Raw genomic sequence first — 18,091 nt, 5'->3', positions numbered from 1 at the left:
CACTCTTTCTGGAAAGCTTCCCCAGACAACTTTAACCTCAATCCTCTACAAATCAGCCCTGTGCCACTACCACCAGCTCACTATACAACACACGTGCTGGAAGACAGAGGCAGAAAACCACAGCAGGAATAAGCTGAGCTGGGTCATTAATTATTATTCATGATACTTTCCCAACTCAGGCCAAGGGGAGGGGGGGACCAAAGGCACAAGAAGTTCTGAACTTTCATGTGGACCTGTCATTACATCTAAATACACAATAAAATGCTATGAAACCTGGAGAAATCTTGCTTCCACCATGGTACACAGTGGAATATGTAATTCCCAATCTGAAGGCAGAGATCTGCTTCTATGTTCACTGCATTTTCCATGATAAAGAGCTTTGAACTGAAATATTTCATGTACTCTGATGCACAAAGTATGTCTGAGGTTTGTTTTAACAGCTGCACAAATAACCACGCTTTTGAAAACAATCTGAATTTGGCCTGCCAACAAACCCCAATCTAAGGGTTTTATAATGGCAACATTACTACAGAATACAAGTGCTTTCCATGTAAAAATCGATAGCAATAGAAACATCCCTAATAGACTACCTGGAGTCTTTGGCACCTCTTACTTTGCTGTTCCAGTCTTTGCTATTCAGGTCTTACTTTACAAATTCCCAAGTTCTACCAATGTACCTTTGAAGAAATGCTCTTGCAATTTTGAAAAGATATATTAATATTTCACACCAGTTTTTCAGCACTAACAGAACTGCAATCTCAGTTCATTAGACTGATTTATTAGTCATCCCTCATCATGCATGAGAGGAAAGATGATACTGTGAACACTAGATTAGAACATCATTTGACTAACTGGGCAAAAGGAAAGTCTTATTTAGAACTAGCATCTTAGTAATACTCAAGAACTGAACTTCAGAAAGAAGATTTGACAGCTTGGATAAAGTATACAATCCAGTAAATTTTCAAGATTTAAAAATCAGTTCAAAAAAGAATAATCTGGCCCAACTGGAACATATACACAAATCCGTTACACATATTCGACTTCTATTACCACATACCATATTCCTAAAGTATAGAGGAACATACCTTGCTTTGAAATCAATGCTTTGGTACAAACAGTTGCTTAACAACAGGCCTTCCAGAACTCGTAAAGAAAATGTTTACATGCTAATGTAAATGAGTGAAAATCTTTGTGAAGCCGAACTGAAAATGATCAGAAAGTTTTTCTTTCAGTAAAATTCACACCATGTAAAATGACACAAAGTCAAAATTGACCCATCTACTCTTTTATGCTCTTTTAAAATAATTTTGGGGAAACTCATGCCTTATAGTCTCTTACAGCAATATTCCAATTTCCTACTAAGAGCAACTTTATCAACATGAGAAACGGCAAAGCTTTGACTAGTAACTCATTTCTTTAAATAAAGATTACATGAAATGGACTCAACACAGACAGAAGTAGGAACAACTGGCACAAACCAAGCACTGAGGGAAGAACAGGACTGGGATGGAGCCAAACCATTTTTTGTGAAGGTACCACTGTTGCAGGGCACAAAAGCACTATGTTGAGATAAGGCTGGGGAAGAGCTCCCAGCAGTAATCAGTCTTTTATTCCTGAAACCTCTTAAATCCCTATTGCAGAGGCTCTTAATTTCAACAGTGAATTAATCATTTATCTAATCTAATGACAGGACAAATCCCAGAGCAATTTTGTTTGAAAACTATGATGTCTTTACCCTTCTTCTCCTTGGGCTTTGTGACTGTCCACATAATAACTATTTCAGAGCTTGACTCCTGGGCACAGCCCTCTGTTGAAATACCTGAGGTCTCATAGTAGATTTCAAGATTAATAAACTCAAGAACTACCAACTATCTTATAAACTTTCCAGATCTACACAAACAAGGAAAAAAAGAAGAAAAAAAGAAAAGGAAGTTCCTCTAGGTTCCAGTTAGTGTTGCCATTTTAACTGAGGGGCCATCAGCACCATAAAATCTTGCGCAATTCAATAAAACTCTCATTTCCCTGAGTACTGAAAGCACACCATAAATTCCCGATTCCCAGCACACAGTCCATCTGTGAAATTTCTGCCCCTACCCTCATTGAGTAAGTGTGGTTCTCTACTCCACATTCAGCTCAGGAGGATACTTACTACTTGCCAGTTTCTCTAATGTAATCACCTTAAATACTCATGTCCATTAAGTTTAAGTATCTTAGGACCATTAAATGGAACTTTTAGATACTAAGTCCCATATGGAGTAAATCTCTTTGGCGGTTTCTCCATTGGAAAGCTGCCTTGGATTCAAGGCTGATCTCTATCAGGATAAGATACTGACATTCTTTATGCACTCCTTGATAACAGTGCAAAGTATACGCAGTCCTCTCAGTACAACATGCAAAGCAACACAGCCACCAGTAAGCAGCTTCAGAAACAGTTCTGCAAACTATAAGGAGATCTCAGAGGGAAACTCAGCTTCAGAACAATTTTATCTTTTAACAGCTTCCTAATCCCTTCACCCCACTCCCGCAGCTTTACCTTTTAGAGAGAGTCACACCCCCACCCATAGCCAATTCTTGCATCCAAATTTCACAACTACAAAAATAAAATAAAAACGTGATAAGACAACCTTCACAAAAGAAAACAAATCAAATTTTAAAAACCAGCATTTTGAGGATAAATCTAGAGTGCCTGCACTAAGCCATAGCCTCTTTACTGATGTTTTTTTCCTACCCCTTAACAGATTCAGGGACTGTAATAACATTTAATCCTCAGAAGCTAATCTAAATGTAACACTCAAAAGAAGACAAAGACAACGCAACAGAAAAAAAATTTGGCCACTGCCTTTTGGGAGTGCTGCTTTATCCCCGGAGCGAGCGCATTAATAGAGCTTGGAATGAAATGCCATTTTATTCTCTGTAGCGGGGAGGGGATTAGCAAGTTGTCTTCTCTAAACCTAGTCTGAGTCATGGCTCTATGAACACTGAGAAAAGGATGTGGAACGAAGTGAAGGGCAGGGAGCACTGGCTTTTTATTTACACGCTGCTTCCTTTGTGGGTGGTTACTGATGTGCACAGTTTGCTAAACAGGGAATGAAGGGGGAAAAAAGTTCTAGGTCCCCAGACTTTAATTCTGTTGGTTAACAAAAGAGAAAAATAATAACGCACCAATTATAACAGCATCATTGAGACAATATGTCCGTGGCAACTGTCCAATTCACCACAGCGTATAAGCAACAAGGGCAAGTTGCTTAAGGTGCTGAAAGCTGTGCTCAGTGGTTTCTTGTTGCTAGGGTCTTCTCTCTGGGAGAAAGAAACAGGTTGGACAGAGCCCAGAACAAAGAAGGAGACTGTGGTAGGAGCAATGCAGAGACAGGAGCAGGCTGAGTTCAGGTGAAGAGATGAGGAACAAAGTCCATTGCACGAGTCAGGCCATGCAGGCATCAGACCTAGCATCCTACCTTGAAGTAGAAACCAAGAGCTAATGACTGTGTTGGTGATTTAATATGAAGCTCAGCACTAAGTATTTAACTTCTGTTTCTATACAAAGGGAGATAGGAAGGTTTACCTGTCTACCTCACAGACATGCTGTGAAGGGTCACTGCTGGAAAGCTTGTACAATATTCTTAGGTCCTGCAACACTTCATGATTACTAAGGAGAGGAAATAGTCCACGGAACACTTGACCATTTGTGCAGTGCTGTAGGTGTTGATAACAGAATTACAGAAGTCAATAATTGCCAACAAAACACCATTTTTTTGTTTCAGTTCTTTCTTATCTTTGCTTCAACATGGACTCTGAAAAACAGGGTACTTACTCACTGTAGAAACAGCCCCAGCTCTACTCCCCTCTTCCTCCATCAGCTATGCTGATACACAATGGCAGAAGACAAAAAATACAGGGTAGATCAGTCTCACAAGGCACAAGCACCAGGGGCAGGTCAAAGAGTTCAGTGAAACAGGGATGATATAAGCTAGGGAAGAGACACTATGGGAAGGAAATGCACTCTCCTCTGCAGATGGAGAAAGTGCCACTCCTGGTTCCGTTTTGTTACAGGAGCTGTCGTGGTCCAGCACTGGCAGCAGGCAGAGCTGCACTTCATTCATGCTTTGGCTATATTCCAGTTCATGTAATTTTGCTGGAGTGTCAGTTTATTCCTGCCAACCAAGCTACTAGATCTGCATAAATCAGTCTTACCTATCCTAGCACTTTCTGTGCTTGTATGTCTAATATGAAAGTGCAAAACAGGATAAGCAAACTATTCTTTCTACTGAAGTCACAAGATCTTGTAATTTATTACCATAAACAGGCTGTAGAAGGACTTGCATGTACAACGCCTAACAAGAGGACCTCACAACATGCAGACTTCAAGTCCTACCAATTAAGAATGAATGCCAACGTACGAAGGAATTTTCCCTGACCCCGTCCCAGCCTTACCATGACCCACACACGAGGCATGTGCACCCTTTAGAGTGTTTGTACAGTGTGTTGTACACCGAGGCAACAATTCAAAAAATGATCACTGCGTACTGCTGTAAGAGGCACGTACACTGCACGCTGATGTGGTAAAGCAATGATTCTTCCCCCATGTACAATTTTCAAAGGGCATTATCAATCCCACATCGTGTACACCAACACACAGCTCAGTGCAATCCTAGCTATTGCTGGCAATTTCTACTGTAAAGGAACAGAAAGTACGATGTTCACCTTCTCCCTCAGTTTAACTAGTGCCACAATCTGCCCCTTTATGATGGCTCAAATTCATATGGCCTTTAAATAGAAAGGCATTGTACAATAAGGCCAGAAGCCAGGGACTGTCAGGTGATGAAGACTCAAAGAAAAGGGGAAGGAAACCCTGAGAGACCATAAACACATTTTGTAAATTTTGAAAGAAAGAAGTCATTAGCATTTGCATCGGTCTCAGCCACCAGCCTTTATGAGAAGTGGTTGCATTCCTGAGTTTCCTACATTAGCAGTCTTCATCTCCGCAAGAAACAGACGAGACCAAATGTAACTGAAACCTCAGGAACCAAACTTAAGACTACTATAAAAAAAAAAAGGTTACTTACAGTCTGTAAGAGCAAGTAAAGAACATAATCTAAGGTCCCAATCTCTTCCTTTACAAAGTCACAAGGATAAATCATTGCTACATGTGTTCCCAACAACTGATCGCACATCTGCAGAAGCAAATCCAAGAAAAGACTGAACTGATCAAAGACTGTCAGAACTCTGTGTCCTATGAATTTTTTAAATTTTATTTAAAAGCAGAATTTAGAATGCTGCTATGGAAAACCGCATGAAAATGCATGCAATGTTTTAGCTTCCTTGTTTTGGCTTCTTTAGCAACTTATTGCTTGACTGTCCAAACAAAAATGTGAAATTACAACAGGTTATGTGATGCTTTGGCAGCCAAACATAATTTTAAATAAAGACAGCACAATATACTGCACAGCCCACTAACATATTCATCACTACTATATTATCTATTTATGCAATTAAGTATCATACAGTCTGGACTGGACCCAACTGGACTACATATGTTGCTACTCCAGTTTACTGCATGTTGGCCAACTGTTTACCCAACTGAGATCCGAGTGCTGCTCTTGACAGTGTAATTGCTTTGGACTCATTAATATTAAAGAATTATAGAAAATATTTTTTCTTGGACAGCTGTTAGTGCATGTGGAACAATAAGCTATATAACACTACTGGCAAATACAAATGGAATTTAGACACTAAATATGCTCATGATAAAAAGACAACATTAAGGTCCACTAATCGTGCCAAGGCCAATAAAAAAGGCCAGAAGAATCATTGCACCCATTCTAAGAAAACATTCATGATAATTACAACTCCATTTTGATTGAAATTCACAGGGCTAAGATTTAGACTGTTTACCTTTTTCTTCCCCGGACAATGAAAACTTTAGAAGTGGTGCCATTCTTCCTACTTCCATGCACTACCCCAATGCTGCAACGTGTAGGTTAAATACACTGGGTCAAAGTTTGAACAGATTAAACATGTTCCATTGCCATTTTGAAAACCTTCGTAAATATTCCTATTTAATGTGAATTTTCTAAGTCCATGTCTTCTCCCTCACTCTCCCTTGAAAGATCTAACAACTTAATACTAAATTTCGTCAAGCTTGGCACAGAAAGAGAGGGTGCTAGCTTACAACTCCTCAGCCTCCTAAATACCTGACAGGAGGTACCTTCACACTCCGTTTACAGCAATATCCAGAAGCTACACACAGAGCATTATGAAATGCAACTGGAACTGCTGAAAAGAACAAAAATGGGTCCTCACTTTATCCACTCCTCTGCCTTGGTGGCTGCCTCCTGGTACTGCTCAGATGTCAGCTTGTAGATCTCTGCATTCTGAAACAAAGAATATAATGCTCAGCTCTAAAAATTAAAGGCACCTCAGATCTTATCCCATCACAAAGTTATCTTCTATAATTAATAACGATTTTCAACAACAAACAGCATATTCAGTTCAAAGAACACAAAAAAGGCTTAAAAGTTGATTTTATTTTCAGCAAAATGCATCAAGGCCACAACATGTCCTCCATTCATGCTTCACCTTTGTGAAGGGAAAGAGGGGGAAAAGGTCGCTAATAACCAACCGTCAGCTTTGATTATTCCATGTAACCACAAAAACAAGGTGTTTCCAGCACCGAGTTATTTTCAGTTGGGTTGTGTTTTGTTCTCTTTTTTCATTAATTGCTGTGAAGGATCTTGTAAGTTACTGACGTGCAAGTATCAAAATTGGCTGCTAGCACTGGAAAATCCATTTTACATTTCAGTGCTTCTACTTAGGTTACTTATTCTTTAAAAGAAAATTATGCAGCCTGTTTCCCTTTTAACAACATAGGGAGGCGTATCAGGTATCAGTTAAGGCACTGCCAAACAGAGTCTGGAGTGTCTTGCTGCAGGGCTTAAGAGGTTTGCATTAAATTCTCCTGAGCTTGCACAGAAAGAGTTTTAGTTCACAACTGCTCAGCTGCTGAACATGGAGGATAAATTCCTTCTCTCGGCTGCACTTACAAGCCTCCCAAGCACAAGCAGCAGAAGGGAATGGCTGCACACCCCCAGTGACTTCGCTGCAAGGTCTTGTGTCACTAAACTGCTGATAAAGCTGCTTCAGGCAAAGCCTCTGGACTTTATACTGAAATAGCTGCAATTGCCTCACTCAAAGCTCATCTGCAAGGCCCTTAGTCTGAAAAGGCACATGCAGAAAATATGCAATAATCAATCAAAAAGTGACAAAATGGTATTGAAAGCGAGGACAGCTACTCATTTAGGGCTGGTTCTAGCTGCTATCTCATCTCTCCCCAAATATGGCCATTTTATATAGAATACTATTCTTGCCCTTCTTCATTTATTTTCCCATAAATGCAGCTGTGGTCCTGCGCATGATGAGACGACACATATTGTTCAGTGGTTAGAAAAAGAAAAGGACAGATATAACTCAAGTTCTATTAGCAGTTCTGCCACTTGTGCAATCTTGGGCAAGTCACCATTTTCCATCTGCAAGCGAAGGATAACAGCTGCCTGTATCACTGAAGTTGTGTGAAGCTTAGCTAATTGGAAGGTTTATACAGGTTTTCAGAGCCTAGGCTTCAAGGTACTATATTTAAGCGCTTTATCTCTGGTGCCTAAATTTATGTCACATACCAAAAAAACCACAGAACTGACTTTGCTTTTCCAAACTTTGACCTAGGAGACAGACTTAAACTGAGAAATCATGGACGAGTAACCACTTCAAAATGCATTTTGCTAGCAAATTGTCATTAATGTTTTCATTTACTTACGTGTTACATAATGGTCAAACTCCTATGCTGTTAAACCCTTTTTTCTCCTCCCTATAATGAAAAGTTCAGCTTTTAATGGAGCCTTTTCCTCTGTCCTGTAAACAGACCTCATGACTTTCAGCTCCCTGCTGTTACTTATTCACACATGAAACCACAAGACCTGTGCTTCATTAATTAAATTTGCCATTAAAAATTAAATAATGTGAATAAGTACTTGTAAGCGTTATCTCCATGGGCTTCATAAGTCTCACCATTTCTCCAATTACTACCCAAGCAATTTTCATATTTCATACTGTCTGATTTCTCAAAGGGACTGGATTTGAGAGATCAAAATGAGAGAAACTGGGAAAGAGAGAAAGCAAGGTAGTAAAGTTAAACATTTTTCAGGCAATAGGAAGTAGCCCCGTCAGATACCATTAGCCTGCAGCACTCTGCAGTGAAACAGCAGCAGGAAAGGAAAACAGGAACAAATACGTTGTACGTGAGACCCAGCATGAGGTTGGCATTTAACCCACCTAAAGAAAGGAAAAATAGCCAACAGATTAATTTGCTGGTTGCACTGTCGATTGAAGTGGTTGCGGCACAACCTTGCCTAGTTTATTAGAGAGAGTTCAACTGCCCAATACTATGGTCAGCTTCATCTTCAACAACATCAACTACAAGCATGGACAAAAATAGCTGGGAAAGAAACCAGTATGAAAGAGCTCTGGATCCTAAAGCTGATAAAAGCAGGCAAGTGAGAACCTGAATGGAGAGGCAAGAATCTCAGTGAGGGAAAGGAGGAGAGACCTGGCCTCAAAGAAACCACAAGGCACATGGCACGATGCAAAGATCAAGGAGGGGCACAGAAGACCTTCAACCTGAAGATGAAAGTTGTTGAGTTTTAAAAACGAAAAGGAAACATCTTTGCATGGGATCCAACTGAGCCTCTTGCCTTTGGATCAGACCTCTCTGCCGTCTTATACCCTCTCCCCCTCAAAAAGCCTAAAAACCAATGAAGCAGTGTTTCCAATGCTATGAATCAGTATCTTTAAATGCTTCCCTAAGAAAAAACAGACTTTCACCATTTAAACCTGAGTTCGTTCAACAAGCAGACTTGTTAAACAGGTTTTCCTTGGCCTCCAGGGAAAGTAGAATTCACTTTTGTCCTAAACACTAAATGAGCAACAAATGGGCTAAATGGGCAACAGACAGGGCTTTCAGCATGGGCACAGTCACAGTAGGTTCTGTGATTTGGGGCTTCTACTCACAGAGAAAAATTTTCCAAGTATCCTCATCAATACGACTTCAGATGCAAGATCTGCTTAATTTTCAGTATTTTACCTACCACACGATGGCAGGGGATAATGTTCCAATGGCCTACAAAAATCTAGGCCTTTATAATAAGGTTGCAAACAAGGAACCAAGCCAGGAACCACCTATGCACTTCCCACGACTTCAGCAGAGCAGCCCACACACAAGGGCTATTCAGCAGGATTAAGGTGTGGTATTTGCACTTGAAACAAAGCCTGAGCTGCATGTAGTCTTAGTGAAGTCCTTTAGCTTCATAAAATGATATTCAGTTGAACAGTAGAAGAGCGAACATTCAACACAAAATTACAAGACACCAACGCTGCTTTTAATTTACTCTCACAATATTTGATGCTTGAGATAAAATGGCAGCTCACAAAGAAAAAGTTGAACATGAGACCTCAACTATTATTAAATAAAGCTCCTGGCAGTCTTAGTTGCAGAAATAAGTTTAAAAACATGACCAAAGGACACCATAAGGGCTCAAATAACAAGAGACTCAGAAAGAATGAATGAACCACCTAAAATGTTTCACTTCTCTCAATAAAGCTGAGCCTTAGGGGAGCCAACTTCAGAACATCAGAGCTTTGTCATATGGGGAGAGAGCTCTCCAGAGAGGACAAACAAACTAAACAAAGAAATGTTAGTTTGAAAGATTTCCCCCTGCTATTAAATGATGGTTCGTAGCAAATAATAAAAACACCGAGAAGTTATAAAAATACATAACTAGAGCCTAAAGACCAACAGAACCACTTTCCTTTACCCTGCTGCTCTTCTACAACAGATTTGCTGTTATACCCTTGCTCCCCACTCTTCCCCAAACACCCTTGCATTAAAAATCCCCCTTCCAAAGGGAATCAGTTTTAAAACTCAGAGCTAAATTTGGAGTAATTTCAATTCAGCATTCCTCCTTGGCTGCAAACATGGAGAGAAACTCCAACACTCACTACTACACCTCGCTACACTGCCCAGGCCCTTTCCACAACATATAGCAAAGAAAGAAAACAATATAGCAGAAGATGGAGTTCTCAGGGTTATTTCAGGAGGGAAAGTAATTGAAGCATAAAGAGAAAACCCTGCCAGCTCATTCTCACATTGACATTAAACCACATTCCTTACAACTTCAGTGAAACATGCCCTACTTGCGGTAACACGTAAAACAGAAAACCGAGCAACGCAAGCATGAGGAACTAGAAATTAATCAGATTTTAGGCAAAATTCTTTGTGAACATCAAGCAGCAGAAGCAAAAACCTGACACTGGGACACAGATTTCTCCATCGAGTTCAGTCTGGGTCAATAGATCACAAGGTGTTTGGATATAAAAAAAAAAAAAAAAAAAAACAAAAAACAAAAAACAAACCCCAACGACCATCACCACAGCTATCTTGAGATTATTTTGACACCTCAGAGTATAGAAGCTTGTCAGTGGTCACAGTGTTTAAAGATACAAAGAGGATTAACAGCTGTTGAAATGCTGCCAGCCTAGATGAATGCTAGTGATACCTCTGATGAAACGGAGCAGGCCAGTGGAGGCCTTGACAAATGCTGCAGACGACAGCCAGGGGATTAGATGGTACAATCTGCCTCGCACCTGACAGACGCGTTGCTTCGATCCCCTCTCCTGACGTCCGCGCTCGCCAGCTTCCAGCAAACCTCCTGCCGCAAACCCCACTCGAGACGAAAGGAGCACAAGAGGCGGTGCCACATGGTGGGGGAATACGTGGTGTGCCCCACGAGTAGGAAACACCACAGATTTGGGAGAGAAAGGGGAAAGGAAAGCAGAGGTTACTTCTCACGTATCAAATGTCAACTAGGAGACGTACAAATTCCTGCTTCCAGCTGCTTCTGAAGCCAGAAATAAGACCTCACACCATCCTAATAAAGCAGCACAACTGTCGCCTGCCCGCACACGCTTGGGGACGGGGAACACGCACATGCTCTGGACACAACTGCTGCCACGAGGAACAGTGGGAAGCTGCGGAAAAACGTCGGTCAGTGCAGGCTTCAGGAACCACCTTTGCTCACAGCACTGCCTAAGGGAAGCAAAGGTACACTCGGGCACCACACACCTCACTGGGTCACTGGTTCACAGGCACTATAAATCAGGTTGTTCATTCTCATTGCCCAGGAGTCTCATGCAAATGGCTCCTAACAGATCTGAAAAATTACCCCATCTACCTGCACCCCTCCCGCAGGTACAGAGGCAGATGAGCTGAACCAATCTATTCACTGGACAACCCTTTGGATCTGTTAAAATCAACATACACAATCAATCACTGCTATAAACTTCAGTCCAAAACAGGGAGTTTGGGAATTTCAGGACACACTGCAAGAAGCAATCTCTTCACCTCCTGAGCTCGACAGGAACTCCTCTTGAGTTCCTGCTCAGCCTGTTTGTTGGTATCAGCTAGCATTTAGCTAGAAGAGATCATTCACATTTTCTCCATCCTATCAAGCACAAGGGCACATACAAATAGAAACCGTTTAACACGGAAGAGAAATATGCATATAAAGCATATCACGAGAGCCTAGAAGCCAAGGGTTAAACTGCTTTTATGCAAATTCATATGTTTTTTTCTCAAAAGGTAGTAGAGGAAAGATGCAAGCAACTACAAACAGCTTGCTGATACAGAAAAAAGACTTTTTTCAGCCAAACCCAACTTCTAAACACAGCTCTATTGTTTGCTTTTCATGTGTGGGTTCATCCACTCCTCCCGCTGAGACTAATAATGAAATGAGAGCATTGAATTTGTGTCATTCTATTCTTTCCTTTGGCAATAAACTGTGAGATCATAAATTTTGGATTAAGATTCAGAGATGACAGAAAAAGAGCAGTGTCCACAGTAACAACACAGGAAAGTTAAACTAGTCATGGGCAGAAGTATATTCTTGTTTGAACAGATCTACTCACGACTGCAATATTACCCTGAGTTGAAAGCAAAATATTAATTCTGTAGCATATCTAGACAGCTTCTCAAATATAAAATCCCACAAAATACCCACCTCCACAAAACTTGAGGGAGGCAGAGCTGGGGAGAAGGGCCACAGCTGGGTTTATCCTGTGGATAACAAGCTAGGCACAAAAAGCTTAAGCTACAGCCCCTAAAGCACACAGTGAATCAAAGCAAGCTACATACCCCAGCACTTCCCAGAACCAGGTCTTACACTGAGATACTCCATCTGGGTGACAACAGGTTTACAGACCCAGATCGAGATCACACGCCAGATTCAGACTCTCTCTACGAAGGTACCCTGGGAAGAGTCCAATTAAAACAGGTACCCCACAGAAAGATGGTATTTGGAACTTCTCCGAAGAGCTGCAAGTGCCTTACTGGAAACATGCAGAAAAGCCCCATGTTATCTTCAATTTAGAAAGACAGCCAGCAACAAAGAAATTATTACTACAGAGGTGATTAAAAGGGGAAGAAGGAGAAAAAATAACAAACCAGAAAGAATTAAACACTGCGTTTATATGACGTTGCTTTAAAGCACACCGTTCTGAAAGACTGCAAATAAAGCATCAGTAATTCTTTAAACACAAACTCTGCAAAGTAAAAGCACCCTCAAAGAGAAAGGCCATAAAATGCCAGCAGACAACCCAGGCTTTCTGACAAGGGCAGCGATAGCAACGTGAAAGGCCCAGATTAACGGTAAAACTGTTGTAAGGAGAGTATCACTCCGCTCTCCTCCTAGGTGGAAGTTTAATATAGGAGCAAGAAGTCTTAGGTGAAGAATTCACAGTAAATGCCCGAATCAATTATACCTGACAAGTGCAGGTAAACAGGCTTCCCAGGCATTGATTAAACATCAAGGGTTTTCAGCATCTGCTTCAGAGAAGTCCTACACCTGGCTGACCTGCACAGATAACGTAGTGTCCATGACTTTAAGGGCATGGCAATGCCTGCTAAATCCCTGCACCAGGGCTGAGCAGCTGCACAGCTAGTCCCGTAGTGATACCTGGGTCCTATCATCCAATCCATCACACAACCAGGACAAACTCCTAGATCACAGAACGCTGTCTCTAACAACTGCGCATTGTCCAAGAGAGAGTGACAGGTGTGCAGAGAATCAGTGCTAAGTGGAGAAGAGAGAAAGAAGGGAATTGCCAGAATATCTAGAGTGCCAAGGTACGCAGCTGAAAGTTTCACTAGGAGGCTGACCAGCACTTCGGAGCGAGGAAAAAAGCAAAAAAAACAAAACAAAACAAAAAAACCCAGAAAATTGGCAGTCATCAAGTACTTGTCATACATGTAAAAAGATACTAAGTACATTCCCCTGTTAGGCCCATCACAGGAGCTTATTTCAGGAACGGAGGAACATTATAGCTAAGGTTTGATGCCATCATGTCAAAGCTGATATTTGACAGAGCCTCCAAGAGAACTCCCACCACCTCGGACAGGCACGCTGCAGCTAAAACTCCCAGCTTTCTCTGCTGAAAATGTCTAAGCCCCATTTATAAACTGCAGCAGCTGGCCCAGTTAATAGTTCCTGTCCCAATTTTAAAAATCTAAACTATATTAATGACCCCATCCTTTTCCACAACAGGTAGCTAAGAAATACAATTCACTGGATTCCCAGAGGAAGCCAGAATAGGAGGGACCCAAAGCAGAAGGATATGCAAGAGGACTGGAGAACACTGAAGAAAATGCACCACATCCATGTACTTGCACAGGTAAAGGGAACTGTAAGGAAGAGAGTCACTACAAGAAACAAACAAACAAAAAACCACCAAAACCCAGAAGCATACCAAAGCCTGCAAGTTCCACCCCCTCCCAGGGTTTTTCCTCTACCCCCAACTGCAAATTATTCTCCATGTGCAGTTTCCAGTAAATCAAGCTTTGCTAAATAACCCCGACATGTGCGGGGCTGAGAACCAGCCAACAAGCAATGATGAGATGTCCCTGGAATGATTAAGGAAAATGCAGACATCTCTCAGGTTACAAGGAAGCCTGTTGTACTCTCCCCTTAGTGCATATGCAATGCTGCAAGCACTGTTCCGAAAACCTCTGATATTCAAAGGCTCATTTGGTTGACAAGGAGCCTGTGGATTCGTGGACAGATTGTCACACAAACTGTCAGGTTTTTAGAGAGACTATCAGACCTCTCTTTGCCTACGTTATGGAGCACATCAAAGACACAGAAGATGAACCAGACGCAGACTGCACAGATCTGACAGAATGGTGGGTGTACATATTCAGAATACTGTACTGCTGGGGGGGGGAGGCTTAATGTGAATAATCAGGGGCTGAAAGTTCCAGAAATGTGACAGGTTTTGGCAGCGATTCTCATCTTTGCATTTATTTATCGAAGGGAGAAAAACTGCCATACTAGAGGCAAACTTGGGAGAGGAAGAAAAATTACATCAGCAGCAATTTATTTTGCCACTGTACTTTTTCTTTATTATTATTATTCCCAGAGCATTTTCTGAAGATATTTGTATTTTCAGTCAGGGTTCTCTCACTACGCTTGCAGCTTCTCTTCTCATTTTATCCTGTAGGAGAGGCTGGTTTAATGATTACAGCCAAAAAGACAGCTAGGACTTTACAGGTCACTGTACACGGTTAATGACACAGACAAATCCATACTTTTAGAAGTGTGCGCTGGCTCGCGGCTCTGTCTGGAGATGCTCAGGAGCTCATTATTCAAAGCTTCAAGCTCAAGTTATGGGTAATCAGCACATCTGAAGAAATATACCATACCCGGACAACCAAAAAGTGAAGCAACAAAAGCTATTATAGAAAATACTAACCTTAAGCATTAGGGTCTCACTTTTTAAATGAGGACAATGTTCACATATCTTCCAGTGAGCTAGAAACCTCAGTTAATGAACACCTGGAAAAAGTTCCCAGGTCCACAGCTGAAAAGCAGTTTTACAAGGATAACTTGATGTCATTCCCCTTTATTAGTAATACTTGGACAAACATTATAAAGCAACGGTATATTTATTTTACAGCTGGCAAAAAAGTTGTTCAGCCATTTCTACCAAGAAGTATTGATTATTACTTAAAAAGGAAAGTAAAATATAAAATGAAACACTGATAACAAGAAAAAGAAAATGGATTAACACAGATTCCTTTGGCCTGCCTTTACAATACCACTGTCACATAACCTCCAGTTCTCCCTGCAAGGCATCAGTTATTCCAGGAAAAGAACATTCGTATCTTTTTATATTTATTTTGCTATTCAAAATGGATTGAAATTCTCCACACAGTAAACAGAAAATAAATACAATGTTTATCCTAAGATAAAAAAGCCAAGGAGGACAAAGGAGAAGGGATGGTAAAAGGGATAAGAAAGAAATCAGAAAATATTTGTAAGCAATTTCCTTTCCATCACTTGACAGTCTCATTCTCTCTGCTTTTAGTGATCTTCTCTTTCACACGGCTTTTAACGGAGTGGTTTTGCCTCCTCTGAAGAGGACAAGGCATTGAAGAGACATCTCTGTAGCTGGCAAAGAGCTTGTGAAGTCTCCAAAGAGAAGCCCAGAAGGACCACAGACCGTCAATCAGGTGGAGAGAGGCATTTTCACAGCAGGGCTATTGAGACGTAAATATTAACATGAAAATCAAACACCCACAGAGAGCAGAGGCAGCCACACAAATGCTTCATTCCCATACTCTGGCAGAGACCACTCCTTCACAGTCAATGACTGTCACCAACCCTGGTGCATGATGTCACCCACAGCCTTCAATAGCTTTTGGTCACCACCAGCTTAGTATCATACTTTCATTACAAAATCCAGGCAGAGGAAAGGGAACAAGGCATTTCTCACTTTTGGCCCATTACAAAATAATGGGAATAATTACTTATTAACATTAAACCAGAAAAATCTCATAAAGCCTTGCTGCCAAGGCATCTCAGGAACATAAATGGAAGAATGTCACATGTATGGTGTACCATACACCCGTAGATGCAAGCTAAATCTACTCTCAGAATTTAATCTCTAAAAGCAGTCTCTAACAGTAAGGAATATTACATGCAAACAACAGACCTTGAGATTGGGACTAAATGAGAAAGAAATAAAAGTAGGCTTAAAGCTCCAGAAGAAATATTTTGGTATAAGCATTGTAATTATCAGGTTTGTTGCTGCAGCTGATAAACTTTGTAACAAGAAAAGGCTTGAGAAACAGTGTTATAAGTGGATTTTTTCAGGCTCATGAAAACAGTATCAGTTTTTCACCTACATCTACTGGACAAGACCAAACAAAAAATCCTAGCCCTTCAACTGGGGACAGCTTGGGCTCAGAAATCAAGGTAAGAACACAAAGAAGGGACGGAACTATACTTTTGATGGGGAACAACAGGAGGGGAGGGGGAAAAAATAAAAAAAAAAAAGCAAACACCACAAACACTGCAGTCCTGGAGCCAAATCCTCTCTCCAGAGAACAAGTGAACACACAACAAACTTATAACCCAGCACTGTCCTATTTTCAGCTGGCAAGGACAAACTCTGTGTTCCTCACTGTGATGCCCTTTGCCCATCATAGAAATCAAAAGCTAGGACACAAATTTTTTGTTGTTGTTGTTGTTCTTCCTGCAACAAACCCCTGCCTCTAACTGGAGGAAGAGTTATCTTGGTGCCACACGAATGAGTGATTAGCTATCAGGAAGAAATGGCTTTTTTTCTGCTGCTAACGGAAGCTGTATCTCAACAAATGACCTAAAGGTGAAAGGTCTCATATACTACACTTAATTCCCTAAACAGCCAAAGGAAATTTTGTGGTATACATAACTATTATGAAAAATGAAGTTAAAAAATTCACATACATGCCCGGGCAGGCACACAACACAGTATTTTTACACGCCCATGAATCGCCTTCTCTGTTTCAAGAACCACAGTCCAACCAATTCAAGGCTTGCTGCATGTCAGGGCAAATTAGATGATTTCTGTGTACCATCCAATACATCATAAGACATCTCTAGGGGAAAAAAAAAAAAAAACCAAAAACCAAAAAAAAAAACCATCCAGGCACTCCTCGATTGACCCAGGCATGCAGGCTCACACCAACCTTGCAGCTTGAAATTATGTAAGCAAAAATTTGGCTTCTGTTCAGAAGAACGGGAAGGGAGAAGGAAGGAGAAGGAATTAAGCCTTTTTTCTTATGAAAAGACCTGAAATGCAATAATTGGGAAGGAAAAGAAAAGCTAGCTCTTCTCATAAAATAACCTAGTTATTACAAGTCTTCTCAAATCAGAGGCTTAAGAGTTTTATCTCAGCTCACACATTTCCTTCTCCCATCTCTCGCTCCTCTGTGGCCCCTTGGAGACTGGTACAGTCGTTCCGCATTTTCTGGCTCTGTGGCCGTTCCTTGCTGTTGCTGCCCTCTGCTCAGGGCAGCATCTTCCATCTGATGGCTACTCCACTGGTGAATACCTACCAGGGCAAAACTCTCCTCTCCACGTTTGTCAGAGTTCGACTCCCAGACAGTTCTAGTGCATACAAGATGTACATTTACTATTTTTACTAAAAACAAAACAAAAAATTTAGTCATTATTTCATATTTATTTACAATGGGGCTGGACCACAAATGAGTGAGCCAGGTAGTCCTCATTAGAGTCAAGGTGTTTAATGGTAAACTGTGACTGCGATCATTCTTGGTGCAGCAGAATATATAGCCAAACCACCAGCTAACCCCAAAACCAAGCAAACAAAAAAAACCCACCACTCATCATCCTGGGATCAGGAGATTCTGCGACAGACGAAGCAAATCCCATTTGCAATGGCTCAAGACCTCACAGCGAGCCTGATGGTGCACATATATTTAAGAACATGAAAACATGTTATTTACAAGCTACTTCTGAGTCACTCTGGTCTCTTGGGAAAGTGCATTATATGTTCAAGAAATTGGAGTAGCTCTTTTATTTATGTTTCTTTAAAATGACTGGCAGATGGGGAAAAACCTTCAGAGAAGTGGCCCTAGGCTGTCATGAAACATGTATTTAACACACCCACAGTAAACTACAAAACACACTCACTTCAGAAGGTACAGCCG

General features: G+C 41.0%; 1 protein-coding gene across 10 annotated transcripts in view; it reads right to left on the bottom strand.

Moving 5' to 3' along the window:
- CHCHD6 (coiled-coil-helix-coiled-coil-helix domain containing 6) overlaps positions 1-18,091 on the bottom strand; it is a 117,089-nt gene that overhangs the window by 47,670 nt on the left and 51,328 nt on the right. For 7 of the 10 annotated variants that reach the window (XM_041118625.1, XM_030043947.1, XM_030043948.1 and 4 more), the window contains one exon: positions 6,301-6,371. In XM_041118625.1, the coding sequence (XP_040974559.1) occupies positions 6,301-6,371 (71 nt within the window). Of the gene's footprint in view, positions 1-5,063; positions 5,172-6,300; positions 6,372-15,061; positions 15,635-18,091 lie in introns of those variants that run through there. The other 3 variants (XM_030043949.2, XM_030043950.2, XM_041118626.1) reach the window with 2 other exon arrangements.

The sequence above is a fragment of the Aquila chrysaetos genome, chromosome 20 (assembly GCF_900496995.4).
Source record: "Aquila chrysaetos chrysaetos chromosome 20, bAquChr1.4, whole genome shotgun sequence".
Taxonomy (NCBI): Eukaryota; Metazoa; Chordata; class Aves; order Accipitriformes; family Accipitridae; genus Aquila; species Aquila chrysaetos.
This window is presented reverse-complemented; position numbering and strand designations above follow the sequence as displayed.